Below are 25,673 nucleotides of genomic sequence, written 5' to 3'. Positions count from 1 at the left end.
CTCTGCCTCCCAGGTTCAAGGGATTCTCCTGCCTCAGCCTCTTGAGTAGCGGGGATTACACGTGCCCGCCACCATGCCTGGCTAATTTTTGTATTTTTTAGTAGAGATGGGGTTTCACCATGCTGGCCAGGCTGGTCTCAAACTCCCGACCTCAGGTGATCTGCCCGTCTCGGCCTCCCCGTGTTGGGATTACAGGCGTGAGCCACCGTGCCTGGCTCCATCATTTCATCAGTGCTATGGTTTGAATGTATATGTCCCTCCAAAATTCTTACGTTGAGACTGAATCCCCGACGTGATAGTATTAAGATGCGGGGTCCTTAGGAAATGGTTAAATCGTGAAGGAGGGACCTCAAGAATGGGATTATGAGCTTACAAAGAGGTGCAGGGGAGCTGTGTGATGCCCTGTGACTTTCTGCCTTCTGCCACGTAACAAGCAACATGGCACCATCTTGGAAGCGGAGCAGCCCTCACTGGGCACGGAGTCCGTCAGCACCTGATCTTGGACGTCCCAGCCTCCAGAGCTGTAAGGAACAAGGATCTACTATTTATCAATTAGTCTGTGGCCCTTTACTATAGCAGCGTGAACAGACTGAGACAGCCAGTCTTCTAGCAGCATAGCCAACAGGCTGTGTTTAGTTTTTTGGTATTAGGATAGCGTCATCTCTGAAAATCTTTCTGCAAATGTCTTTGCTTGCATGTACTCACATTTTTGTAGGACATTATCCTAAAATGGTTACATTTCCACTTAAAATGATTAAGGCCGGGCATGGTGGCTCACACCTATAATCCCAGCACTTTGGAAGACCAAGGCAGGCAGATGACTTGAGCCCAGGAGTTTGAGAGTGACCTGGGCAACCCTGTGAAACCCCATCTCTACAAAAAATTATCTGGGTGTGATGGTGCACTCCTGTAGTCCCAGCTACTCGGGAAGCTGAGGTGGGAGGATCACTTGAACCCTGGGATGTCAAGGCTGCAGTGAGCTGTGACTGTACCGCTGCACTCCAGCCTGGGTGACAGCGAGACCCTGTTTCAAAAAGGAAAAAAAAAATCAGATTAAAGGACGTGTACATTTGAAATGTTGCCAGCTCTTGCCAAAACACCTGCTGCAGTTTGTTTTGCTGCACACCCCCATGGTGGGTGTGTGGGCACCCATCGCACATCCTCACTCACCCTGGGTGGTTTTTCCTGCTTGTTGAGATAGAGGATGTAGTTTCATCTCTATCTGTAGAAACCCAGTAAGCAGAAGTTCCCCTTTGGTTTTCATTGCACAAGACCGGCTGTGACCCAACTGTGTCTTACAAGAGAGTGTTCTTATTCAAGGTCTATTGAGTAAACACCCGTGCCTTTCCTCCCAGTCGGGGGTCCTCCAGTGCGTGGCTTGTGCCTTTCCTCCCGGTCGGGGGTCCTCCAGTGCGTGGCTTGTGCCTTTCCTCCCGGTCGGGGGTCCTCCAGTGCGTGGCTTGTGCCCTTCCTCCCGGTCGGGGGTCCTCCAGTGCGTGGCTTGTGCCTTTCCTCCCGGTCGGGGGTCCTCCAGTGCGTGGCTTGTGCCTTTCCTCCCGGTCAGGGGTCCTCCAGTGTGTGGCTTGTGCTCCAGTGCGTGGCTTGTGCCCTTCCTCCCGGTCGGGGGTCCTCCAGTGCGTGGCTTGTGCCTTTCCTCCCGGTCGGGGGTCCTCCAGTGCGTGGCTTGTGCCTTTCCTCCCGGTCACGGGTCCTCCAGGGTGTGATTCTTGGTTCGCTCAGGATATCAATGATCATCCTTTGTATAGGTAGTGAGGTCACATTTTGCTGTTAAGTGTTTTTTCTATTCTTTGCCCTTTTCCGCTGCAGCAGGTGGGGCGTCTTCTATGCCGTGCGCTCAGGTGCAGACGGTATCGAGATAATTGCTCGAATTCTTGTGTAGACTTTTGTAATTCTTCAGTAGAGACAAAAATCTTGGACTCCATGCCATCAATGTAAGAATGTTGGAATGCTGTTTTGGTTTGTTTTCTTATTCTAAAAGTCTGCCTTTAAATGTTAAGCACCAAAATGCTGAAGGATTTTGCACCAATCCACACTATCACCACAGGGACGGGACTTCTGGACATAAACATTTTTTTCCACCTAAAAAGAAAGAAAGTGGATTTTGCCCAGCAGGTGAGAAAAGAAAAGCCAGAGAGGCTTAAAGGCTTGTAGGTCCCTGAGATGAAAGCCGGAGCCCCAGCACTCTGGGCCGAGCCCTAGTAGGAGAGAAACCCCCATCAGCTTGAGAGGATCCTAATCTAGAAGCCACTGCCTGGGTTCCAGCAATTCCCCTGCGAGGCTGAAGCTCCCATAGAGAAGTTCTATGTTCAGTAGAGTGCCAGGAGACAGAGAGTGAGGACCTGAGGGTGCTGTTCAGCCAGAGAGGCCTAAGGGGCAGGCCTCTGTGTACCACAGAGTCCCTCCTACCCCATCATGGGCAGATAATGGCTGCTAAGAGCTCCCAAGCTCCCAGTAGTGAAAGGACCAGCACATTGGCCGAGACCTGGATTTGGGACAAGCAGAATGCAAAACAGGCGGCACGTGGATACCAAAGCAGAGAGTAGCGCTGGGTGTGGTGGCTCCCACCTGTAATCCCAGCACTGTGGGAGGCCAAGGTGGGCAGATCACCTGAGGTCAGGAGTTCAAGACCAGCCCAGGCAGCCTGGCCAAACCCCATCTCTACTAAAAATACAAAAATTAGCTGTGTGTGGTGGTGCACGCCTGTAGTCCCAGTACTCAGGAGGTTGAGGCAGGAGAATCACTGGAACCTGGGAGGCAGAGATTACAGTGAGCTGAGATCGCACCATTGCACTCCAGCCTGGATGAGAGAGCAAGACTCTAAATTAAATTAAATTAAATTAAATTAAATTAAATTAAATTGCTGATAGTGGCCGGGCAAGGTGGCTCACGGCTGTAATCCCAGAACTTTGGGAGGCTTAGGTGAGTGGATCACTTGAGGTCAGCAGTTCGAGACCAGCCTGGTCAACATGGTGAAACCACGTCTCTGCTAAAAATACAAAAATTAGATGGGTGTGGTGGCAGGTGCCTGTAGTCCCAGCTACTCTGGAGGCTGAGGTAGTAGAATCGCTTAGACCTGGGAGGTGGAGGTTGCAGTGAGCTGAGATCTCACCTCTGCACTCCAGCCTGGGCCACAGATACTCTGTCTTAAAGAAAAAAAGCAGAGAGTGGCGCTGAATGGCTGAGCAGAACAAGTTACACATCAGTAGAGGCCAGAGAGGTGGGAAGATGAGCACGGGCCAGGTGCTCACCACCAGCCTCCCAGCCTTGCTGTCAGGATGCCAGATAAGCCTCCCAGGTGCCACCACCTTGGCCCAGCACCCCTCCCTTCTCTGCCTTGCCTTGCCTCTCCTCCTCTCCTCTTCCTTTCCCTCCCTCCCTTCCTCCCTTCTTCCCTTCCTTCCTTCATCTCTCTCTCTCTCTCTCTCTCTCTCTCTCTCTCTTTCTTTCAACAGAGTCTCACTCTGTCACCTAGGCTGGAGTGCAGTGGTGCGATCTTGGCTCACTGCAGCCTCTGCCTCCCAGGCTCCAGCGATTCTCCCCCCTCAGCCTCCCAAGCAGCTGGGACTACAGGCACACGCCACCACACTGGGCTAGTTTTTGTATTTTTTGTAGAGATGGCATTTCACGGTGTTGCCCATACTGATCTCTTCTGAGCTCAAGTAGTCCTCCTGCCTCAGCCTCCTGAGTAGCTGGGATTACAGGCATGCACCACCACGCCCAGCTAAGTTTTGTATTTTTAGTAGAGACGGGGTTTCACCATGTTGGCTACTAGGCTGGTCTTGAACTCCTGACCTCAAGTGACTCATCTGCCTCGGCCTCCCAAAGCGCTGGGATTACAGGCATGAGCCACTGTACCCAGCCCTCAAAGGGGTGTTTTTAAAACTTGATGTTTGTGTCTTTGTCTAGCCCTGCAGGGTTCGAGTTTTGTTTTTTTTGTTTTTTTTTTTTTTTTTTTTTTGAGACGAAGTCTTGCTCTGTCGCCCAGGCTGGAGTGCAGTGGTGTGATCTTGGCTCACTGCAGGCTCCGCCTCCCGGGTTCGCTCCATTCTCCTGCCTCAGCCTCCCGAGTAGCTGAGACTACAGGCACCCACCACCATGCTCAGCTAATTTTTTGTGTTTTTAGTGGAGACGGGGTTTCACCTGTTAGCCAGGATAGTCTCGATCTCCTGACCTCGTGATCCGCCCGCCTCGGCCTCCCAAAGTGCTGGGATTACAGGCGTGAGCCACTGCGCCTGGCCCTAGGGTTCAAGTTTGAACCCTACAGGGAAGGCAGACATAAAGGAAGCCACGGGGCTTTGGGACCACCCTACCCCTGTAACCAGGAGGACTGAGAGGCACTTTGCAGCAGAACAACCACAGCCTAGTGCCTGCGAGCTACAGGGGCCCTTTGCTACCACCAGTATTGGCAGCAGTGCCCAGGGCTTTGGGCGGTTCCTGGCAAGGGGCAAGGAGCAAAGGGCAAGGGGACCGTACCCGTGTGCCACTGCTGCCACCTCTCCCAAGCGGCTGCAGGGCCCGATGGTGCTCGCAGCAGGGGCACCCTATCGGAGGACCGTGGTGGTTCACTGTCACACACCTTAGAAGAACCAGAGGCCAGGACAGTGAGGGCTAGAAAAAGAAAAGAAAATTAATAGCAGGCATTCCATGTGTGTGAGCAGGTTTATTTATGAGCTTATGAAAGACACCTTTGGGGATTCTTATGAAAGACGCCTTCGAGGATTCCCAGACGTACTTGTCAGTGGTTGGAGATGGGGGTGGAAGTCCTACAAGGGAGGGGGGAGAGGGGCAACCACACAGCCCCAGTTGGCCCCAGGCAGATGTGGCCTGGGAAGAGATAAGACCGTCCCTCACCCCAAGTTCTTCCCCCTCTGGCTCATTCTCAGTAAAGACCCAAAACTGAAACACATTTCTTCAAAGCATGTAAATGTCTTCAGCAAGTATCATGCTGCGAACCACAGCTGCCTCCAGCCTACACGTATTCTGCTCTGAACTGGGGTAGGAGAGGGATGCATGAAGCCACTGCGGCTCCTGGGAATGACACAGCTGGTCACCTGTCGTTGTGTGGAGCAAACAGGCTGCCTCCAAGGGCCCTCGCTCTCCGTCCCTTCCCGGCAGCCCCCGCAGACCCAAATCCTCAAGGGGTCCTAGAGGACTGTGGAGAACTTTGAGCCTGCCTTTGGAGTGTGGCCACACAGACCAGACATTTGATCCCCAGAGATAATGACAGCACGGTCTTCCAGCAATTCAGCCCAAGGGCTATTTTTCTGGCCTGCAAGTCCTCGTCCAGTGCGAATATGCAGAACGGAGCCAGAAGTGCAAGTGTATTGAGGCAGCTCCAAGGAGGCCATGTGCCCCAGCTCTTTGCAAAATCCCATCTGGATTTATTTTGCAGAAGACAAGGAAGGTCCTTTTCCGTGTAACTAGGGAGCGTTAGGGAGAATCAGCTCTTAGCTTACAAAGAGGCCTCCAGAGTGGAGCCGTGTTTGACGGGCATCAGGGGACTCCCCACACCGGGCACACTGGACTGACAGATGCCAGCTGCACTTGCTGTCTGGGTTTGTGTCATCATTTGGGCCTGGCCAGGCCCCACATCTCCAACCAAACTGATGGTCTCCCAACTGAGAGATCAGGAAAAAAAAAAAAAAGCCAACGGGGCACGGTGGCTCACACCTATAATCCCAGCACTTTAGGAGGCCAAGGCAGGTAGATCACCTGAGGTCAGGAGTTCGAGATCAGCCTGGCTGATCTCAACATGATGAAACCCCGTCTCTACTAAAAATACAAAAATTAACCGGGCGTAGTGGCGGGCCCCTGTATTCCCAGCTACTCGGGAGGTTGAGGCAGGAGAATCATTTGAACCCGGGAGGTGGAGGTTGCAGTGAGCCAAGATCGTGCCACTACACTGCAGCCTAAGCAACAAGAGCAAAACGCTGTCTCAACAACAACAACAAAAACCCCAAACAAACAAAAAACAAAACAAGCCAGCCTGTTCCTTCAGACCTGATAGTCCTAAAAGTGAGAAGTTTGGTAGCCCTTTGCCTCTATCTGGTTCAGGCCATCTTTGCGAGTCCCAGAGGCTCAGGGTTATTAATCGACCTCATCAACATGTGTGCGTACACTCATATGGGTTGTGTTGTATCAGGTTTGTGTTTTTTAATTCAGTTCGCTTCTTTACTGAATATGACAGATCCCTTTCGATGTTCTTTGAAAACTATCACCTTAATCTAAAATAAGGAGCAAAATAACTTTTTGTTAAAAACGTTTTTAGGGCAGGGTCTTGCTCCACCACCCAGAAGTGCAATGGCGTGATCATAGCTCATTGCAGCCTTGACCTGGGCTCAAGTGATTCTCCCACCTCACCCGCCTGAGAATCTGAGCTCACCCTCCTGAGAATCTGAGCTCATCCTCCTGAGAATCTGAGACTCTACAGTTACATGCCACCATGCCAGGCTAATTTTAACAAAAATTTTGTAGATGGCTGGATGCGGTGCTCACACCTGTAATCCTGGCATTTTGGGAGGCCGAGGCGGGAGGATGGCTTGAGCCCAGGAGTTCAAGACCAGCCTGGGCAAGACGGTAAGACCCTGTCTCTACAAAGATAGAAATAAATGTTTAAAAAAAATTATAAATTATGAAAATAGAGCAATAAAAATATAAACATAAATTATAAAAGTAGAGCTTTACAGCTGGGTGGGTGGGGGGTGAACTCCAGTGGTCCCAGCAACTCAGGAGGCAGCAGTGCGAGGCTTGCTTGAGCCTAGTTCAAGGCTGCAATGAGCTATGATCGTGCCACTGCACTCCAGCCTGTGTGACAGAGACCCTGTCTCTATTAAAAAAAAAAAAAGTATAGAGTTGGGGACTCACTATGTTGCCCAGGCTGGTCTCAAACTCCTGGGATGAAGCAATCTCCGCCCCTCGACTTCCCAAAGTGCTGAGATGACAGGCCTGAGCCACCATGCCCGGCCGTAAAGTTCTATTTTTCAAAAAGCATTTGGGTTGACTGGTGCGTCTGAAGGAAGAGAAGACCTGGTTCAACAGCAGGCAAATCCACACATCATGAGCCACAGAACAACCCAAGACCTGGGGACTGGGAGCGGGAAGGTGTCGGGCACAGGGCAGCAGCCAGCATGTGGGGCCCAGGGTGTGTTTAATTCACTGTCTGGCGGGGCTTACTGACAACAAGCTGTTCCGAATCAGTACACAGCAGCGGTGTGGGGGTTCTGCCCTCTTCCTGTCTGACTTAACTCCCATTCGGGCAGTGGCTTAATTTAGTGCAGAAAAAAACAAAAACGCAGGACTGGCATTCATGGTGAGGCAGCTTTTGTTTTTCAGACCCTGCCGGGAGAGGCCTCAGGCCAGAAGCCAAGTCCTCTGAGGACACCGCATCTCCATGACCCAGGCGGAGGGCTGAGGGCCCCGCTCTGGAAGGACAGCTTTGAGAAGAGACCTGTCTTGCGCAAGCCCCTGGTCTCCTGGGGCCTGCTTGTTTTGTCTGACTTGCCCCTGATTTCTAGGTATATCCCAGCTGTTATTCAAAAGCAGGCCTGTCTTCAGAGCTGGTAAAGGTAGAATGGGCTGCCTTTCCCAGGATTTGATTTGAGTTTCTTTAAGCAATGTCCTTTGGAAAACATCTAGATAAGACGCAGGATGACGATGGGCCCAGTAGCGAGGCCCTTCCGAAAGTCCAAAGCAGATTAGCTGTGTAGACTCACTGCTCAGGACTATGGAAACACTCCTTATTCCAGGGGCTGAGCCACATGGCTCTTATGTAAGCACAAAGAAAATCGCCTTCTCTCCCACCCAGAAGGACTCTCAGGCAGGTTGGAATACGAGGAGTTCAAGAAGATGGCTCGGCCAGGCCACGGGTGCTCTCTGGGTTCCCCTCATGTCGCTTCCAGTTGGCTTAGGCTTCTCTTTGAGCTCTTTAAAGACAGGGGCGTGACCTTGGCTCACGGCAACCTCCACCTCCCAGGTTCAAGTGACTCTCCTGCCTCAGCCTCCTGAGTAGCTGGGATTACAGGCACCTGCCACCACGCCCAGCTAATTTTTGTATTTTTAGTAGAGACGGGGTTTCACCATGTTGGCCAGGCCGGTCTCAAACTCCAGACCTCAGGTGATCCACCTGCCTCAGCCTCCCAAAGTGCTGGGACGACAGGCGTGAGCCACCGGGCCCGGTCCCCTCCTCAGCGTATTTTGATTGTCTGAACAGAACTGTGGGAGCCATGAGGGGTGTCAGTGTTTGGTGCAGCTTATTGGTGGGGTGGTGGCTGAACGGTTTGGGGGAATCTGCTTATGGGACCCCGGTCTCCACCTCAGCTTCTCCATCAGTGTCAGTCCTGGGGCTGGATTCTCTCCAATCCCCTCTGATTTCTTGTATGTGTCAGCTTATCTGTAAAGAAGGAAGGCTGGGAGCGGTGGCTCACTCCTGTAATCCCAACACTTTGGGAGGCCAAGGGGGGAGAGGGGTAGATCGCTTGAGGTCAGGAGTTCGAGACCAGCCTGACAAACATGGCAAAACCTCGTTTCTACAAAAAATACAAAATAGCCAGGTGTGGTGGTACATGCCTCTAGTCCCAGCTACTGGGGAGGCTGAGGCAGAAGAATCGCTTGAACCCAGGAGTTCAACCCAGATTTAAGGAGGCAGAGGTGCAGTGAGCCGAGATCGCACCACTGCACCAGCCTGGGTGACAGACTGTGACTCTGTCTTAAAAAAAAAAAAAGTCCGGGTGCGGTGGCTCACGCCTGTAATCCCAGCACTTTGGGAGGCCGAGGCAGGTGGATCACGAGGTCAGGAGATCAAGACCATCCTGGCTAACACGGTGAAACCCCGTCTCTACTAAAAATACAAAAAACAAAAAACTTAGCTGGGCATGGTGGCTGGCGCCTGTAGTCCTAGCTACTCGGGAAGCTGAGGCAGGAGAATGGCGTGAACCCGAGGGGCGGAGCTTGCAGTGAGCCGAGATCATGCCACTGCACTCCAGCCTGGGCGACAGAGCGAGACTCCATCTCAAAAAAAAGGAGGCCATGCTGGGTGACAGGAACCTCTCCTCAGTGCCAGAGTGGCACCTTGGCAAGCCCTTTTAGTAGATCTGGCTTCCTGAACCCAGAGGACAACCTCAGGCCCGCCGTCTTCCCGGACACCTTTCCCAGTCTAACCAGGTTTTCATGCTTGGCAGGCAAATTCCCTCCAGTGAGTCCAGGTCTCCCACTACCAACAAACCGTCTTTCTACAACCCCAGAAAGCACTGAGATTCCTCCTGTGATGCCACCTGGCTGTGCAGATGGTGGGATCCAAAGGGGTAGGAGGTGCAGCTGCGTCCTTGCCTCAGAGGCCTGTGAACCGGAGTGACTCCATCTTGAAAAGGAGCTGGGTAAAATGAGGCTGAGATCTACTGGGCTGCCTTCCCAGACGGTTAAGGCATCCTAAGTCACAGGATGAGATAGGAGGTCGGCACAAGATACAGATCATAAAGACCTTGCTGATAAAACAGTCCGCAGTAAAGAAACCGGCCGAAACCCACCAACACCAAGATGGCCACAAGAGTGGCCTCTGGTCGTCCTCACTGCTACACTCCCACCAGCTCCGTGAGAGTTTGCAAATGCCATGGCAACGTCAGGAAGTTACCCTAGATGGTCTAAAAACGAGAGGCATGAATAGCCCACCCCTTATTTAGCATATCCTCAAGAAATAACCATAAAAATGGGCAACCAGCCGCCGTAGGGGTTGCTCTAGGGAATAGCCATTCTTTTGTTCTTTTATTTTCCTAATAAACTTGCTTTCACTCTATGGACTCGCCCTGAATTCTTTCTTGCGCGGGATCCAAGAATGCTCTCTGGGGGTCTGGATCACGACCCCTTCCTGGTAACACTCGCACTGCCCATTTGGCCAGGACTGTGCCCTGTGGATTTTGTCATTTATTCCCGCAGACCCTGAATGAATGAACCACCTCCCAGCACACAGGTGTGTGCCAGGATTTACCTTCTGTGGAGGGATGATGCTGGCTTTCTGTTTGCAGCAAGCTGTCTCGGATCAGCTGTGTGACTTAGGGCAAGTGAAATCGCTCTCTGTTTCCTTACATGAAAATGACAGGTAAGGGACGTAAGTGGAGGGAACTTGGCCAGCGGGTCTCTAAGATCTACCTGCTCTGAGTTTCTGAGTTTAACAGATCTGTCCCAAGCAGGACAAATATCCTTGATCTTTGCAAGGATGTGGACTGGGCTGCCACTGTCTCAGCCAGGGACGTGCAGGGTGTGACTCCTCTTCTGAGCTGTCCTGTAGGTCTGGGTGAGGTTCCAGCTCCAGGCCCTCGTCTGAACACCCATCGGAACCCCCAGGGGAGGCCTGCTGGTGGAGCGGGGACTCCCCGCAGTTTCTGCTGACCTCGGAGACCTGTGAGAAAAGGGACTGGATTTGGGAACAGCCCAGTCCTACACCCCGCAGCTACGGAGACGGGTTCCCACTCAGGATAAGGCTTCGTTCCTTGTCAAGCCGAAGGGCTGGGGAGAAGTGCTGTCTGTTTCTCAGAAGGGATTCTCCCGGGGTGGGGCGGGCAGCGCGGTTAGCCCCTGGGAGGGAAAACCTGCGGTCCCCACTGGGCGGCCGGCGGCCCTAGAGGCAGCTCGCGGTCAACCTGCTGAGCTTGTCCACGAGTCTGCGCCAGCCGCAGGTCTCTGCGCTGCGTGTCCTGTGTGGCCACGGCCTGTCCAGCCGAGCACCGGGGTGACCCGCGCCTGCGGAGCCCCTGAAGACAAGCCTTTCCTCCGGGACGGGCAGGAGCGCCAGAGCCCGCCTTCCTGGGCCAACAGGCGGCTGCGGCCATACGAAGCGCATTAGCTATTAATAATTTCCAGTTGTTTGCTCGCTGGCTTCGCCCGGTTCCCCAGGCCTCTGCGGGATGGGATCCTGCTCCGTCTGGCTCCCCCGACCGCCAGGTCGGAAGCTGTTAGCGCCTCCCCGGTCCCGCTGGGACAGGGCGAGGGGTCAACGCGCCCCCAGAGCTCCAGCGCAAGCGGGTCCCCGCGTCCACCTGTAGCGCGCCGGGGGCCAGACTGGGCTGGGGGCTTTTTTTTTGTTGTTTTTTTTTTTTGAGACGGAGTCTCGCTCTGTCGCCCAGGCTGGAGTGCAGTGGCCGGATCTCAGCTCACTGCAAGCTCCGCCTCCCGGGTTTTTACGCCGTTCTCCTGCCTCAGCCTCCCGAGTAGCTGGGACTACAGGCGCCCGCCACCTCGCCCGGCTAGTTTTTCGTATTTTCAGTAGAGACGGGGTTTCACGGGGTTAGCCAGGATGGTCTCGATCTCCTGACCTCGTGATCCGCCCGTCTCTGCCTCCCAAAGTGCTGGGATTACAGGCTTGAGCCACCGCGCCCGGCCTGGGCTGGGGGCTTTAGCGCTCGGTGTCCGCAGCGCGGGGATCGGCCTCTGGGGGCGGGGCCGGGAGCCAGAGGGCGGGGCCTGTCGTGTGGGGGCGGGGCGTGGGCGTGGGCGGAGGCGGGGCGGGGCCTAGGCCGGGGCCGGGAGCCAGAGGGCGGGGCCTGCCGGGCGGGGGCGGGGCCGGAGGCGGGGCGGGGCCGGAGGCGGGGCGGGGCCGGCAGCTGCGAGACCCCGGAGGCGCGCGGGCGGCGGGGCAGGGAGGGCGGCCGGGAGGGCAGCGGCCCCGGCCCGCGTCTGCGACCCTCGCTGTCCCGCGACCCCGGCGCCGGTGCCTGGGGCCCCCTTGCGTGCCGCCATGGTGGGCCGGCTGAGCCTGCAGGATGTGCCCGAGCTCGTGGACGCGAAGAAGAAGGGGGACGGCGCCCTGGACAGCCCGGACTCGGGGCTGCCCCCCAGCCCCAGCCCCAGCCACTGGGGGCTCGCGGCGGCCGGGGGCGGCGGAGGCGGCGGGGAGCGCGCGCCGGCACCGGGGGCGCTGGAGCCGGACGCGGCGGCGACCCCCGCGGCTCAGGTGAGTGGCCCCGCGCGGGCTCCCTCCCTCCGAGCGCAGCGGCTGCCGCCCCCCGGGCGCGGTGTCGGGACGGGGCGGCCATCGCCGGGAGCCCGGGGCGGGAGCGCCGCGAGCCTGGCCAGCTGGAGCCGGTGGCTGGAAAATTGTCATCGCCTGGGAGGCGCGGGAGCCCCGGGAGCGGCGAGCCGCCGTCTCCTCCCTTCGGGGTGGCGGCCCCCGGGGCTGCCAGGCTGCGGCTCGGCCACATTCCTGCCTTCGCCGGGCGGGGGGCGCCTGGAGGGAACCCCGGGCCCCCCGGACTCCGGCCCGACACCCCGCGGCTTTGGGCTCCCACGGGGCTGCTCGCCTCCTCCCAGCCGGCCCGGGAGCGGGTGTGCCCCGGGCTCCGCATCCCAGAGCAAAGGGGCCAGAGCCTTCCCGACCTTTAGAGAAGGTCCTGCCCAGCCTGCGGCCTCCCGGGGCCCCCTCTTGGCCTGAACACGGGGAACCGGGTCCCGCACAAAACGGCTGGGAGGCCTTTAGGTGGGTGGAAACTTCGGCAGAGTGATCCGTTTACTTTACTTTAAAATGTTCATTTAAAGAAAAAACTCCACCTAATCTTTTGCCTTGGGAGTCGCTCAGATGTTGGTGTTTGCTGCCTTTACTTAGAAGTCTGCGGAAGCCACATCCTGCCCGCGGCCTCAGAAAAGCTGGAAGTGGGGCTGCAGCCCGGCCCCGCCCCCCGGGGATGGGGACATCCAGCCCCCTCCCCCGGGTGAAGTCGGCGGCGGCCGCTGCTGTCCCTAGGGATCCCCACGGGAGCCCCGGTGGTGCTGATGGTCTCGCCCCTCCCACCCTGTCTCCCGGTGGGCATCAGGGCAGTTTCCTCATTGCCATCCCAAGGCGGGGCTGGCTCCAACTTGGCCTTCAGTGCCCTCCCCTCTGGCCCCATCTGGCCTTGCTGTCCACCTGCCCTGGCCGCAGGCCGGACACACACACCACACCAGCGTTTCTGCTGCCGCCCTCCACCCGCATGCCCAGGGCCTCTTACCTCTCCCAGGAGGTGTCCTGCTGGCCCCTCAACGCCCAGCTCACGTCACCTCCTCTGGGAGGCCTCCTTGGTGCTTCCCAGGGGCCAGAGCCCGCGGCTACATCCCCGTTCCAGTGGCCCTTCATTCATGTGTCTGTTATAACCTCTGCTGCCCCACATCACCCCAGCCTCAGCCTGGAGCAAGGGCCGTGCTCAGGGAGGGTCTGTCGGGTGGGCGGGGATGGAAGAGCAGAGAAGGCACAGAACCGAGTGCTCCTGTAGATGCCTGGAAGAAGGCGATGGGGGGTTCAGAGATCACCAGCCTTCTCATGGGGACACCTGGGAGGTGCCCCCTTCTGTTGGGCAGGGTCTGGCAGCCAGAGAACTGGGGGCAGAGCAGGGCCCACTGTCACTATTTGGGAGCTGTTTGCAGAGGCCAGCGCCCGCACCTTATGTACCCTACCCCCCTGCCCCCCACCAACACACACACACACACAATTCACTGACCTTGGCTCCCACCCAACCCCCTCCTCTAGCCTGGCCTTGCTAAACCTCCACCAAGGTCCAGGACCTGGACCCCCAGGTCCCTCTGTGTCTCCATCCTGGCCTTGCTAAGCCTCCACCCAGGTCCGGGACCGGGACCCTCAGGACCCTCTGTGTTCCATCCTGGTCCCCTTTGGCTTTCGCATTTCCACCCCATGCCCCCACTTGACACACCGTGTCCTGGTCTCATGATAGAAACGTTTGCCTCCTTCTCCGTCCTGGGAGATGTGGGGGTGGGGCCGCTAACTCCACGCCCTGGCGCAAATGTACATCCTTCTCTCAAATTAGGCAAAGAAAATGATAGATCCCAAGTAAACCAGGGAACATAAAGGGCTTCTGAGTTCAGACTCCGCACTGTGTTTATCTTTGCACGCTTAACACAGACGCCCTGATCCTGCAAATTGGGTGAAAACTAGCACCATCCCAAGGCGGGGCTGGCTTCAACTTGGCCTTCAGTGTCCTCCCCTCTGGCACCATCTGGCCTTGTCGTCCACCTGCCCTGGCCGCAGGCTGGACACACACACCACATCAGCGTTTCTGCTGCCGCACTCCACCCGCATGCCCAGGGCCTCTTACCTCTGTCTAGTATGCAACTGCCTTCTAGTGAGCCTTCTTGGATAATCAGAACATCCCATGCATTGGCGGGGTGGAAGTACTGCTGTGCTCTGGTTCACTGAGTACTCTGGATAGTGGAGGGTGACGGAGAACATTTGGTGTCCACCTGTCTCTTTTTTTTTTTTTTTTTCACACGGAGTCCTACTCTGTCTCCCAGGCTGGAATGCAGTGGCACGATCTCGGCTCACTGCAACCTCTGTCTCCTGGGTTCAAGCGATTCTCTTGCCTCAGTCTCCCCAGTAGCTGGGACTTCAGGCACACAGCACCACGCCTGGCTCATTTTTGTATTTTTAGTAGAGATGGGGTTTCACCTTGTTGGCCAGGCTGGTGTCGAACTCCTGACCTTGGGTGATCCACCTGCCTTGGCTTCCCAAAGTGCTGGGATTACAGGTGTGAGCCATTGTGCCCGGCCTGGTGTCCATCTTACCAATGAAATTTTTTTCTTTAAAGACAGAGTCTCCTGCTCTGCCCGCTCTGTTGCCCAGACTGGAGTGTAGTGGTGATCTCAGCTCACTGCAGCCTTGACCTTCTGGGCTCAAGCCATCCTCCCACCTAAGCCTCCTGAGTAGCTGAGACTATAGGCGCGTACCACCACGCCCAACTAATTGTATTTTTTGTGGAGATGGGGTCTTGCCATGTTGTCCAGGCTGGTCTCAAACTCCTGGGCTCGAGGGATCCTCCTACCTCCACCTCCCAAAATACTGGGATTACAGGTGTGAGCCACGGTGCTTGGCCAGATTGAATCTTTAGTTAAAAAACAAAAAATTCCCTGGTAGCATATATATATATATTTTTTTACCTTTCCTAGAGTCTTGCTGAGACAATGACAGAGGGAGTGCTACAGAATGGAGGATTCGGGTGAGGTGAGCCTCTGCTCACCAAAGTTTCTCACCACAAGGCGAGGGGTAGCGGTCTGGCTCACGTTCGTTTCCTCTTTGCAGCTGTTCACACAACCTTAGCAGTGAAAGGGGGCGTCCGCCTTGCTGTGCTGATAAGGTCACAGGGCATGTGATGTGACTCCTCTGAGGGCACACGGCACAGTCGTGGTCAACCTGGGATTTGAACCCAGACCTCTCGGCTCCCCGTCCAGCGTTTCTCTGGTGTGCCCAGCACCGGGGACACAGATCCCAGTTGGGCCCATCAGCTGGAGGCTCAGAGCCACAGCCTTCTATGGGCGATGCTTAGAAATGGCCTGTGGGGGCTGGGCGCAGTGGCTCATTCCTATAATCCCAGCATTTTGGGAGGCTGAGGCGGGCGGATCATCTGAGGTCAGGAGTTCGAGACCAGCCTGGCCAACATGATGAAACCCCGTCTGTACTAAAAATACAAAACAATTGACCAAGCATGGTGGCACATGGCTGTAATTCCAGCTACTCAGGAGGCTGAGGCAGGAGAATTGCTTGAACCTGGGAGGCAGAGGTTGCATTTAGCTGAGATTGTGCCACCGCACTCCAGCCTGGGCGACAGAGCGAGACTCCGTCTCAAAAAAAAAAAAAAAAAGAAATGGCCCATAAGAGCTCTGACTGCATTCTTCTCTGTCCTTGAAGAGTCCAGCGTGTCTCCCCCTGACTCCCGGCTGTGTGCTGAGGCTGTGTCCCCTGTCCTTTGGCGAAGGAGTGGAGTTTGACCCCTTACCACCAAAGGAAGTAAGGTAAATACAGCAGGCCCCAATTTTATTCTTTTTTTTTTTTTTTTTTTTACAATTTTTATTTTTTATTCCAGATATTCATGCTTGTTGTTATAAAAAATTAGTTAATTGCAAAAATGTGACAAAGATGATTAATAGTTTGGTGGGTCCTCTTTCTGTTTCTGCATTCTAACCCGTTAAATATATAGGCATGCTTTTAACATCAAAATGAACATGAGATCGTGATTTGTATAAAGTTCTGCATTTTCTTTTTGCACTTCATGAATCATGGCCGTCAGAGGGTTACAATTTTGTCAAATATTAATTCTTCTTTCCAGAAGCTGCTGCCCCCTACTCCCTTGCCTGCCAACCCCCGCTCTGAGGTCCTTTAACCTTGTCTCAGAGTAGAATTCACTAGCTAAGCACTGGCCTTCCTCTGGGGATTATCTCATCCAGCATTAGCTGGGGGCAAAGATGCACTGACTGACTCAGGTAAAGATAGGTCTTTTTAGAGAAAGGAGTTTTACTTTTGGTACCTGGTGGTTTGAGAGCTGGAGTTTCCGCTGCATCCACACAAAGGCCCTTTGACATGGAACAAAGGCGAGGTTCATCAGTTGGGAGGTGAGCAGTTCAGCCTTTTGTTCCTGTGGAGCTTGTGTTTTGAGCAAAATGGGGCCATGACTCCCACCAGCCTCTTAACTGCTTGCCTGTGGAGGAGAGACGAGATTTCCATTCCACTCACAGAAAAGAATACTGATTCTTACTCACCTGACCAGTGGGTAGGGCTGGTTGGAGGCAGTGCTGTTAGATGTGTCTGCATGTGACACTCATACACTTTTCAGTATCTACAAAGCTATAAGAATTCAGTAAAATGCATTAAAGCTTTTGCTTCTATAAGAAAACTAACTTCTGGGCCAGGCACAGTGGCTCACACCTAGAGTCCAGCATTCTGGGGGACTGAAGCAGGAGGATGGCTGGAGCCCAGGAGTTCGAGACCAGCCTGGGCAACAACAGTGAAACCCTGTCTCTACAAAAAATACAAAACTTACCTGGGAATGGTGATGCACGCCTGTGGTCCCAGCAACTCAGGAGCCTGAGGTGGGAGGATCGCTTGGGCCTGGGAGGTGGAGGCTGCAGTGAGCTGAGATCACACCCCTGCACCACTCCAGACTGAGCGACAAAGTGAGACTCCATCTCCAAAAAAAAAAAAAAAAAAGAAAAAAAAGAAAAGAAAAGAGAAGAAAATCACTTCCAAAATTAAAAGAAAGACTTGAAAAAATTAAGTGCCTGAGGAACATAGATGCTAATTTATCTTATGGAAATCAAGATGATAATTGGCTTTCATTGGTAAGGTCAGACACCTGTGTTTGGGGAGGGTTCCCAAACCAAATGCCAAGGTGAACAAAGTGTTAATATTTGGTATAGCCAAACTTTCAGAACCAGCATTCTGGGTTCCTTTGTCCTCTCATTAACTAGCTGACAGGGTGGGTGCGGTGGCTCATGCCTGTAATCCCAGCACTCTGGGAGGCCAAGGCAGGAGGATCGCTTGAGCCCAGGAGGTTAGGACCAGCCTGGGCAATACAGGAAGTCCTCATCTTTACAAAGAATAAAAGATATGTTTAAAAAAAAAAAATAAGAGGCCGGATGCAGTGGTTCATGTCTATAATCCCAGCGTTTTGGGAGGCTGAGGCAGGCAGATCACCTGAGGTTGGGAGTTCGAGACCAGCCTGGCCAACATGGTGAAACCCTGTCTCTACTAAAAACACAAAAATTACCAGGGCGTGGTGGTGAGCGCCTGTAATCCCAGCTACTCGGGAGGCTGAGGCAGGAGAATCGCTTGAACCCAGGAGGCGGAGCTTGCAGTGAGCCGAAATTGCACCACTGCACTCCAGCCTGGGTGACAGAGAGACACTCCATCTCAAAAAAAAAAAAAAAAAAAAAAAAAAAAAAAAGAGGAAACGGAGGCTCGGAAGAGTGAAGTAACTTGGCTAAGGTCTTAAGCTCACACGAGTGGGAGCGGGATCCAGGGGCTGCTGCCTGCAGTGGCTACCAGTGATGCGGGATAAGCTTAGGAATCCTGCACCCCTGTGTTTAAATCCCAGCTCTGCTATTCAGCGGCGCTGTGACCTTCACCTCTGCACCTCGGTGTCCTCTCAGGGTTGTTGGGGAAATTAAGTTGGATCCCGTAAGTAAAGTACTTAGAAGGGTACCTGGCACATAGTAAGTACTCTGCGGACTCTGTGACCCTATTTCTACATGTGCGCCCCACAAATGACTCAGTCACGGTGGGGACCCCAAGCCCCTGGCTCAGAGGAGCGGCTTCACGCGGCCTTATGTCTCCCGCGCAGGTACACCTCCTCGGTCAAGTACGACTCCGAGCGGCACTTCATCGACGACGTGCACCTGCCCCTGGGCCTGGCGGTGGCCTCCTGCAGCCAGACGGTCACCTGCATCCCCAACGGCACCTGGCGCAGCTACAAGGCCGAGGTGCGCTTTGAGCCGCGCCACAGGCCCACGCGCTTCCTCAGCACCACCATCGTCTACCCCAAGTACCCCAAGACCGTCTACACCACCACCCTGGACTACAACTGCCGCAAGACGACGCGGAGGTTTCTGTCCAGCGTGGAGCTCGAAGCCACGGAGCTCCTGGGCGGCGACGACCTCTCCGACGACCGCTGACTCGGCTGGGCCGGGGTCGGACCGGCTGCTCCGCTGTCCTGCCCCCGACTGCCCTGGCCAAGCCGGGCGACCTTACCCTTCATGTCATTCCAGCCCCAGAGGAGTCTAACCTAGAGAGACCTCCAAGCCCGGCCGGGGGAAGAGAAAAAAAAAAAAATCACTGCCTCTCATAATTATTGAGATCTTTGTGTTGTGATGTTTAAGCTGTTTTTAGAGGGAGTATATGTCCTGGTTTGCTGCTGTGTTTCCCCAAAGCCTCAATCAGGTGAGGCAACAAAAAGACCACCGGGACCGCAGGAAAGCAGCAACCATCTGGGGTAGGGAGGGAGGAGGAGAGCTCTCCCTCCATGGCCAGTTTGTCCGAAGAAGAGGGTGGAAAAAGTGAGATTTTAGAAATTTCAGCCACGGGTGTCTTCACCGTGCAAAAGTGGTGCGAATTCAGTAAACGGGGACACCTGCGTGGGTTGGAGCTGTGGGGGGTTGAGTTCCGTTCCTTTGTTTTTAAATTTCCATCTCCGTTTATGTTTCCTGTTAACCTAAACTCTTGTAATTCTCTAAATCTTTTTTCATGATATCAAAAAAAAAAAAAAAAAAATCCCAAACCACAATGTAAGATGCCTTAAAAAAAAAAAAAGGTTCGTGTTGCCGCTCTGGGAAGGCCAGGCCGGGGCCGCCGGGTGTGGCTTTGGCCCCGATTACTTCCTCGCCATCGGTTCCAAGCACAGGCTCTGAGAAAACGCCTCGAACCCTTGGCGTGTGCTGACCGTCCGCAGGCTTCCGTGAGTCTGGGACAGGTGTTTTGGCCTTTTGGAATATTTTCAGAATTACTTTCCCATTTTTTCATAAGGCAAAACGGAGCCGGAGGACCTTTTTTGAGAGAAACAGCTTTCTAAGAGTATGCTTGGAAAACACACTTTTTGGGGAGTCCACGAGGGGAGTGGACACTTGGGACATGAACCGGTGGCCCTGGCTAAGACCTGCGGTCGCCCGGAGGAGGCAGACACCCATGATGACCTGGTTCATCATGAGAGGGGCTGGGGTTGACTCATTCTTAGGATTTCGATGGCGTCAGAATTGCAGAGGGATTTTGCTAGGGCCTTAAGTCTAATTCAAACAGCCAGGAAGGCCGGGCGCGGTGGCTGGAGCCTGTGGTCCCAGCTACTCGGAAACTGAGGCAGGAGGATCTCTTGAGCCTAAGAATTCGAGACCAGTCTGGAAACATAGTGAGCCTCCATCTCTAAAAAATATGGCAGAAAAAAAGGCGAGGAAATCCGTGTGCCCACCCGCCGACAGCAGACAAGGTGCATTCACAGTAGGGAGCGATGTCAAAGCCTGGCCGCTGTGGCTGCGCGTCCCTCTTAGCCACCGCACAGGTGCAAGTGGCATTCGACTGCCGTGTTCCCAGGGACCGTGAGAATTCGGCTGCCCCGGCCGGGCAGTGGTGGTGGCCCAGGGCCTGGTGGCTTCGGCTCTGCCTCCCGCCACCCCATCCTCCCCCAGCCCCTTCTTCTTGGGACCTCCTGCCAACCCCTGTGGTGTCTGAGTAAAGAAAGTGGCAGATGGTTTTACTGTTTTCTTCCAAGATTGGAAAGAACAAACTAGATATTTCCTTTGAATACATCCAAATGATGTCAAGTGCCCGAGGGTCACCGGGCACCGTGAGCTCCGCTCCTCTGCGGCTCCGGGTTTCTGTGGACGGCTTCCATCTGTCCCGAAAGCAGAAGCGAGAGCTCCGTGGTGCCCCGGGGCCACAGCAGCAGGTGCGGTGATAATTGCCGTCGTGTGCAGTCGCTGGAGGCCTGGAGAGCCACGTTGTCCTCTGCAGACCACAGCGTCCGTCCGCGGTGCCCCTAACCAATGCGAGCACCCTGTGGACACAGCCTGGGGTCCACCCGTGGTCTGCGCTTGCCGGGCTGAAGCTCGTCTGGGACCCAGTGAGGGGGCACCCTGGCACCCATGGTATCCTCAGTCACGTGCAGAGCAAAAAATGCTTCCTGTGTTTGGAAGAGCAAGTGACGCAGCATGTATTGATAAAAATGGATTTTCTGTCTGATTTCATGCTGTGGTCATTTAAGTGGTCAATGTTTTTTTGTTTGTTTTTTTTTTTTTTGAGACGGAGTCTCACCCTGTTGCCCAGGCTGGAGTGCAGTGGCACGATCTCGGAGTACTGCAACCTCTGCCTCTCGGGTTCAAGGGATTCTCCCGCCTCAGCCTCCTGAGTAGCTGGGACTACAGGCGCTCACCACCACGCCTGGGTAAGTTTTGTATTTTTAGTAGAGACGGGGTTTCACCATGTTGGTCAGGCTGGTCTCGAACGCCTGACCTTGTGATCCACCCGCCTCGGCCTCCCAATAACTTTTAAGTTATGTTAGCGGGATCCTCAAGGCCTTGCCCTGCCCCATGGAAACACTTGCTTGGATGAGCTCAGGAAACAGTACCGGCTGCGTGGCAGGCGTGGGCGTTGCGTGGGAGGACGTGGCCTTTGAACACCGCTGTGTTCTCAGACGTCCTTAGGAGATTTTTTTGGGTCTTATGGGGACTGTATTAAGTTCAGGCAAATCATGCTAGGTGTGGAGAGAGTCTGAAATATGTCAGTAAAGTAAGTAGGAGTGAGCGATTGTGAATGTGTAATGCAAATGGAAAACCAGGTTTTATTGTGTTAAGTTATTCACCAGGGAACCAACTGTAGTTCTTTCTAATCCTCTTTCTCTCCAAACCTGCTTTGCTGAACGTTGCAGAAAAGGAAGTGTGTGGAGAGAAAGAGAGCGTTTCAGGTGGGTCAGAGGACGCCATCCACAGTGGATTCATGTTCGTTTGCAGGGTGGAAGCAGTGATTTTTAAGACCACTGATTAAAAACAAACATCCCTCAGCGTATCTGAGAGATGCTGTTTATTTGTTAATGAAAAAGCTTTTTTCTCCGTCTCTTAAATAGTGGCTTTCATGTAATAAGGATATTTTTAGTGAAAAGTTATTTTCCTTGCAAATTACAGACCTTTTTAAAAAACAATTTGAGCGAGTACCTTTTCATTTGACACTTTTACTGTTTCTAACCTTAGGAAAGCAGAACAGCGTCTGGCAGACACAACGTTTTCAGTTTACCTTTGACACCTGCCCCACTCCATTTCGCTTTGTGACGTCTTCATTTAACAATAAATTATCTGAAAAAACAAAACTTAGAGAGATGCTTCTGTTTTTAAAGTAGTGATGACTGGGAAGTAATTATGTCCCGGAGATGCAGCTCCGTCTTGAATGCTGATCCGCCCTGTTGACTTTGGATTCACCGCAGTTCAGCGAATGCCTCTATTTTATCTACCGTTGCTTATATAGGAACATGTACTCAGCACTGATCCTGCCCTGAGGCAGATTCACATAGCAATTCTGCCTTTCTCTGCAGGCGTCCCACACAATTCTTCCCTGTGGTGGGTGAGTCCTGGGTCTAGGGGTAACAGCACAGGGATCCACCATCTCCCCTCGCTCCTGCCTGAGACCTCCTGGCTGCTGCTCCTGAGGCTTTATTAGATGTTTCTTTCTTAAAAACCTCTGTTCTTTAAAGACTCTGTTAAGAAAACGTAAGTCAGAGAGTGGGAGAAAATACTCACATCTGACAAAGGACTTGTATCTAGAATATGTAGAGAACTCTTTAAGTCAACATTTCTTTTTCTTTTTTTTGATTTGGAGTCTGGCTCTGTCGCCTAGGCTGGAGTGCAGTGGTGCGATCTCAGCTCACTGCAAGCTCTGCCTCCCGGGTTCACGCCATTCTCCTGCCTCAGCCTCCTGAGTAGCTGCGACTACAGGCACCTGCCATCTCGCCCGGCTAATTTTTTATATTTTTAGTAGAGATGGGGTTTCACCGTGTTAGCCAGGATGGTCTCGATCTCCTGACCTCGTGATTGGCCCGCCTCGGCCTCCCAAAGTGTGGGTATTACAGGTGTGAGCCACCACGCCCGGCCAGCATTCTTTTTTTGAGACAAGGTCTCGTCTGTCACCCAGACAGTGGTGCAATTATGGATTAACTTCCACGTCCTGGCCCCACGCCATCCTCAGCCTCCTGAGTAGCTGGGACTACAGGCACGTGCTACCATGCCTGGCTAATTTTGTTGTATTTTTGTAGAGATGGAGTTTCTCTGTGTTGCCCAGGCTGGTCTTGAACTCCTGGGTTCAAACGATCCTCCCACCTCAGCCTCCCGGAGTGCTGGGGTTACAGCCGTGAGAACAACCCTATTAAAAATGAGCAAAAGGCTGGGCGCGGTGGCTCACGCCTGTAATCACAGCACTTTGGGAGGCCGAGGCGGGCGGATCACGAGGTCAGGAGATCGAGACCATCCTGGCTAACACGGTGAAACCCCGTCTCTACTAAAAATGCAAAAAATTAGCCGGGCGAGGCGGCGGGCGCCTGTAGTCCCAGCTACTCGGGAGGCTGAGGCAGGAGAATGGCGTGAACCCGGGAGGCGGAGCTTGCAGTGAGCCGAGATCGCGCCATTGCACTCCAGCCTGGGCGACTAAGCGAGACTCTGTCTCAAAAAAAAAAAAAAAAAAAAAATGAGCAAAAGACTTGAACAGACAGTTCATAAAAGAAGATACATGGATGGAAAATAAGTGCATGAAAAGATGTTCAAAACCATTAGATATCAGGGAAATGCAGATTAAAGCTAAGGTTAAATATAATTTGATACTTATCTATGAGAAATGAAAATGTAGGTCCACCAAAATGCTTGCACACAATAAAGTGACTGGTCATTCTGTTGATAGCCATATGCTAAAGGAACCAAAATGTCCATCCATCAACAGAATAACTGATAAACAAAGCTATAGTGTATATTAATACAGATACTAGAATACTATTTAGACCAGGCACAGTGGCTCACACCTGGAATTCCAGCACTTTGGGAGGCTGAGGTGGGAGGATCACCTGAGGTCAGGAGTTCGAGACCAGCCTGACCAACATGGTGAAACCCCATCTCTACTAAAAACACAAGAATTAGCTGGGCGTGGTGGTGCGCGCCTGTAATCCCAGCTACTCGGGAGGCTGAGGCAGGAGAATCACTTGAACCCAGGAGGTGGAGGTTACAGTGAGCTGAGATTGTGCCATTGCACTCCAGCCTGGGCAACAAGAGGGAAACTCTGTCTCGAAAAAATATATGTATATATGCACACATATATACAAAATGGAATACTATTTAACAATACAAAGGAATAAATTGCTGATACATGTAATATTGTGGGTGACCCTCGCAGACACAATGCTGACAGGCACCAAAGGATGCATATAGTATGATGATTCCACTTATGAGATTCTAAAACAGGCAAAAGGATTGGTGGTTGAAAAGAATTAGACTAATGGTTGCCTAGCTGTGTGTGTGGTGGTTGGTGACTTACTGGGAAGGAACATGAGGATTATTTCGATGGAATTGAGATGTTTCAGATCCTGATGGGGGAGGGTACATGGGAATCTGTTAAGCCAAATACAGGAGGAATTTAGTTTACAGTTTAATTTTGAAGCAAAGATGATAACAATCTGATATGGGTTGGCTGTGTGTCCCCACCCAAATCTCATCTTGAATTGTCATCCCCATAAGCCCCACAAGTCAAGGGAGAGACCCGGTGGAGTGGTTGGATCGTGGGGCAGCTCCCACTATGCTGCTCTCGCGATAGTAAGTGAGTTCTCACGAGATCTGATGGTTTCTTAAGGGGCTCTTCCCCCGGGCTCAGCATTTCTCCTTCCGGCTGCCGTGTGAGGAAGGTGTCTTGCTGTCCCTCCACATTCTGCCACGATTGTAAGTTTCCTGCGGCCTCCCCAGCCACGCTGAACTGTGAGTTAAACCTCTTTCCTTTCTAAATTACCCAGTCTCAGGCAGTTCTTCACAGCAGCGTGAAAACAGACTAATACACAACCCCTTTCCCAAACAAACCCCCTTTTGGTTGTTGACAGAAGATGCGATGAATGCCTATATTTATAAAGCAAAGGGGCTGATAGAAAAATATGGGATTTAGAATAAAGCATGTGAGAAAATTTTTTTCTTTTTTTTCTTTTTTTTTTTTTTTTTTGAGTCTCGCTGTATCGCTGGAGTATGGTGGTGTGATCTCGGCTCACTGCAAGCGCTGCCTCTCGGGTTCAGGTGTTTCTTGTGCCTCAGCCTCCCGAGCAGCTGGGATTACAGGCACCTGCCGCCACGCCCGGCTAATGTTTGTATTTTTAGTAGAGACGGGGTTTCACCATGTTGGCCAGGCTGGTCTCAAACTCCTGACCTCAAGTGATCCGCCCACCTCGGCCTCCTAAAGTGCTGGGATTGCAGGCATGAGCTGCTGTGCCTGGCCGAAATTTTTCCTTTTGAAGGAAATGGTATCATGATCTAACATTTAGAGGGAGAGATGCAGGCTCACTCTATGTATCAGGTATATTTTTGCTATTAGCATGAATTGTAATAATTAGGAGTATGCTGAAGCTCCATAGTTAACTAAATTGTACTTGCTTAAAGCAGGTGTCTTTAAAAGTTCTTTTAGAAAAGTATTTATTTTTATAGATTTAGGGGGTACGGATGCAGTTTTGTTACATGGATATATTATATAGTGGCCAAGTCTGGGCTTTTGGTATACCTGTCACTCAAATAGTGTCCATTGTACCCAAAAGGTAATTTCTCGTCTCTCGCCCTCCTCCCACCTCCCCACCTTTTCAAGTCTCCAGTCTCTCTTACTCCACCACCCTGTGCACACATGGTTTAGCTCCGACTTTTACATGAGAACATGTGGTGTTTGACTTTGTTTCTGAGTTGTTTCACTTGTGATGATGGCCTCCAGCTCCAACATGTTGCTGCAAAAGACATGGTTTTATTCTCTTTTTTTATGGCTGAGGGGTATCCCATGGTATGCATTTGCCATATTTTCTTTATTCAGTTGCCCGTGGGTGAGCGCTTGGATTGAATCCGTGTCTTTGCTATTGTGAGTTGTGCTGCGTTGGACTTGCGAGTGTGGGTGTCTTTTGGATAGAACAGTTTCTTTTCTTTTGGGTGGACACCCATGGTGGGATTGCCGGGTAGAAAGGTAGCTCTACTTTTGGTTCTCTGAGAACTCTCCATGCCGTTTTTCTTGAGGGTTGTGCTGATTTACGTTCCCACCAGTAGAGTGCAGGCCTTCCCTCTTCTCTACGTCCTCGCCAACATCTTTTGTTTGGTTGACTTTGTAGAAATTCTCCCCTGGTAATATGTATACAGACTTTAATAATTGATTGTTCTTTTGGCTC

At 52.9% G+C, this 25,673-nt stretch overlaps 1 protein-coding gene across 1 annotated transcript; it reads left to right on the top strand.

Annotated features, from left to right (window-relative positions):
- Nucleotides 1-11,610: 11,610 nt before the first annotated feature.
- Nucleotides 11,611-21,608, top strand: RFLNB (refilin B). The gene is made up of 3 exons (XM_028835829.2): nucleotides 11,611-11,962; nucleotides 15,677-15,780; nucleotides 18,105-21,608. Exons 1-3 carry the CDS (start codon nucleotides 11,747-11,749, stop codon nucleotides 18,433-18,435), a joined length of 651 nt encoding a protein of 216 aa, XP_028691662.2. The 5' UTR covers nucleotides 11,611-11,746; the 3' UTR covers nucleotides 18,436-21,608.
- Nucleotides 21,609-25,673: the final 4,065 nt, after the last annotated feature.

This window comes from Macaca mulatta, chromosome 16, assembly GCF_049350105.2.
Source record: "Macaca mulatta isolate MMU2019108-1 chromosome 16, T2T-MMU8v2.0, whole genome shotgun sequence".
Classification (NCBI taxonomy): Eukaryota; Metazoa; Chordata; class Mammalia; order Primates; family Cercopithecidae; genus Macaca; species Macaca mulatta.
Note: the sequence above shows the minus strand (reverse complement) of the source record. Positions and strands in the feature narration are given on the sequence as shown.

Coding starts and splice junctions, on each gene's coding strand:
- RFLNB (XM_028835829.2), top strand. CDS start 11,747: ATGGTGGGCCGGCTGAGCCTGCAGGATGTGCCCGAGCTCGTGGACGCG. Junction 11,963..15,676: donor CGGCGACCCCCGCGGCTCAG/GTGAGTGGCCCC, acceptor CTGTCCTTGAAG/AGTCCAGCGTGTCTCCCCCT. Junction 15,781..18,104: donor TTACCACCAAAGGAAGTAAG/GTAAATACAGCA, acceptor TCTCCCGCGCAG/GTACACCTCCTCGGTCAAGT.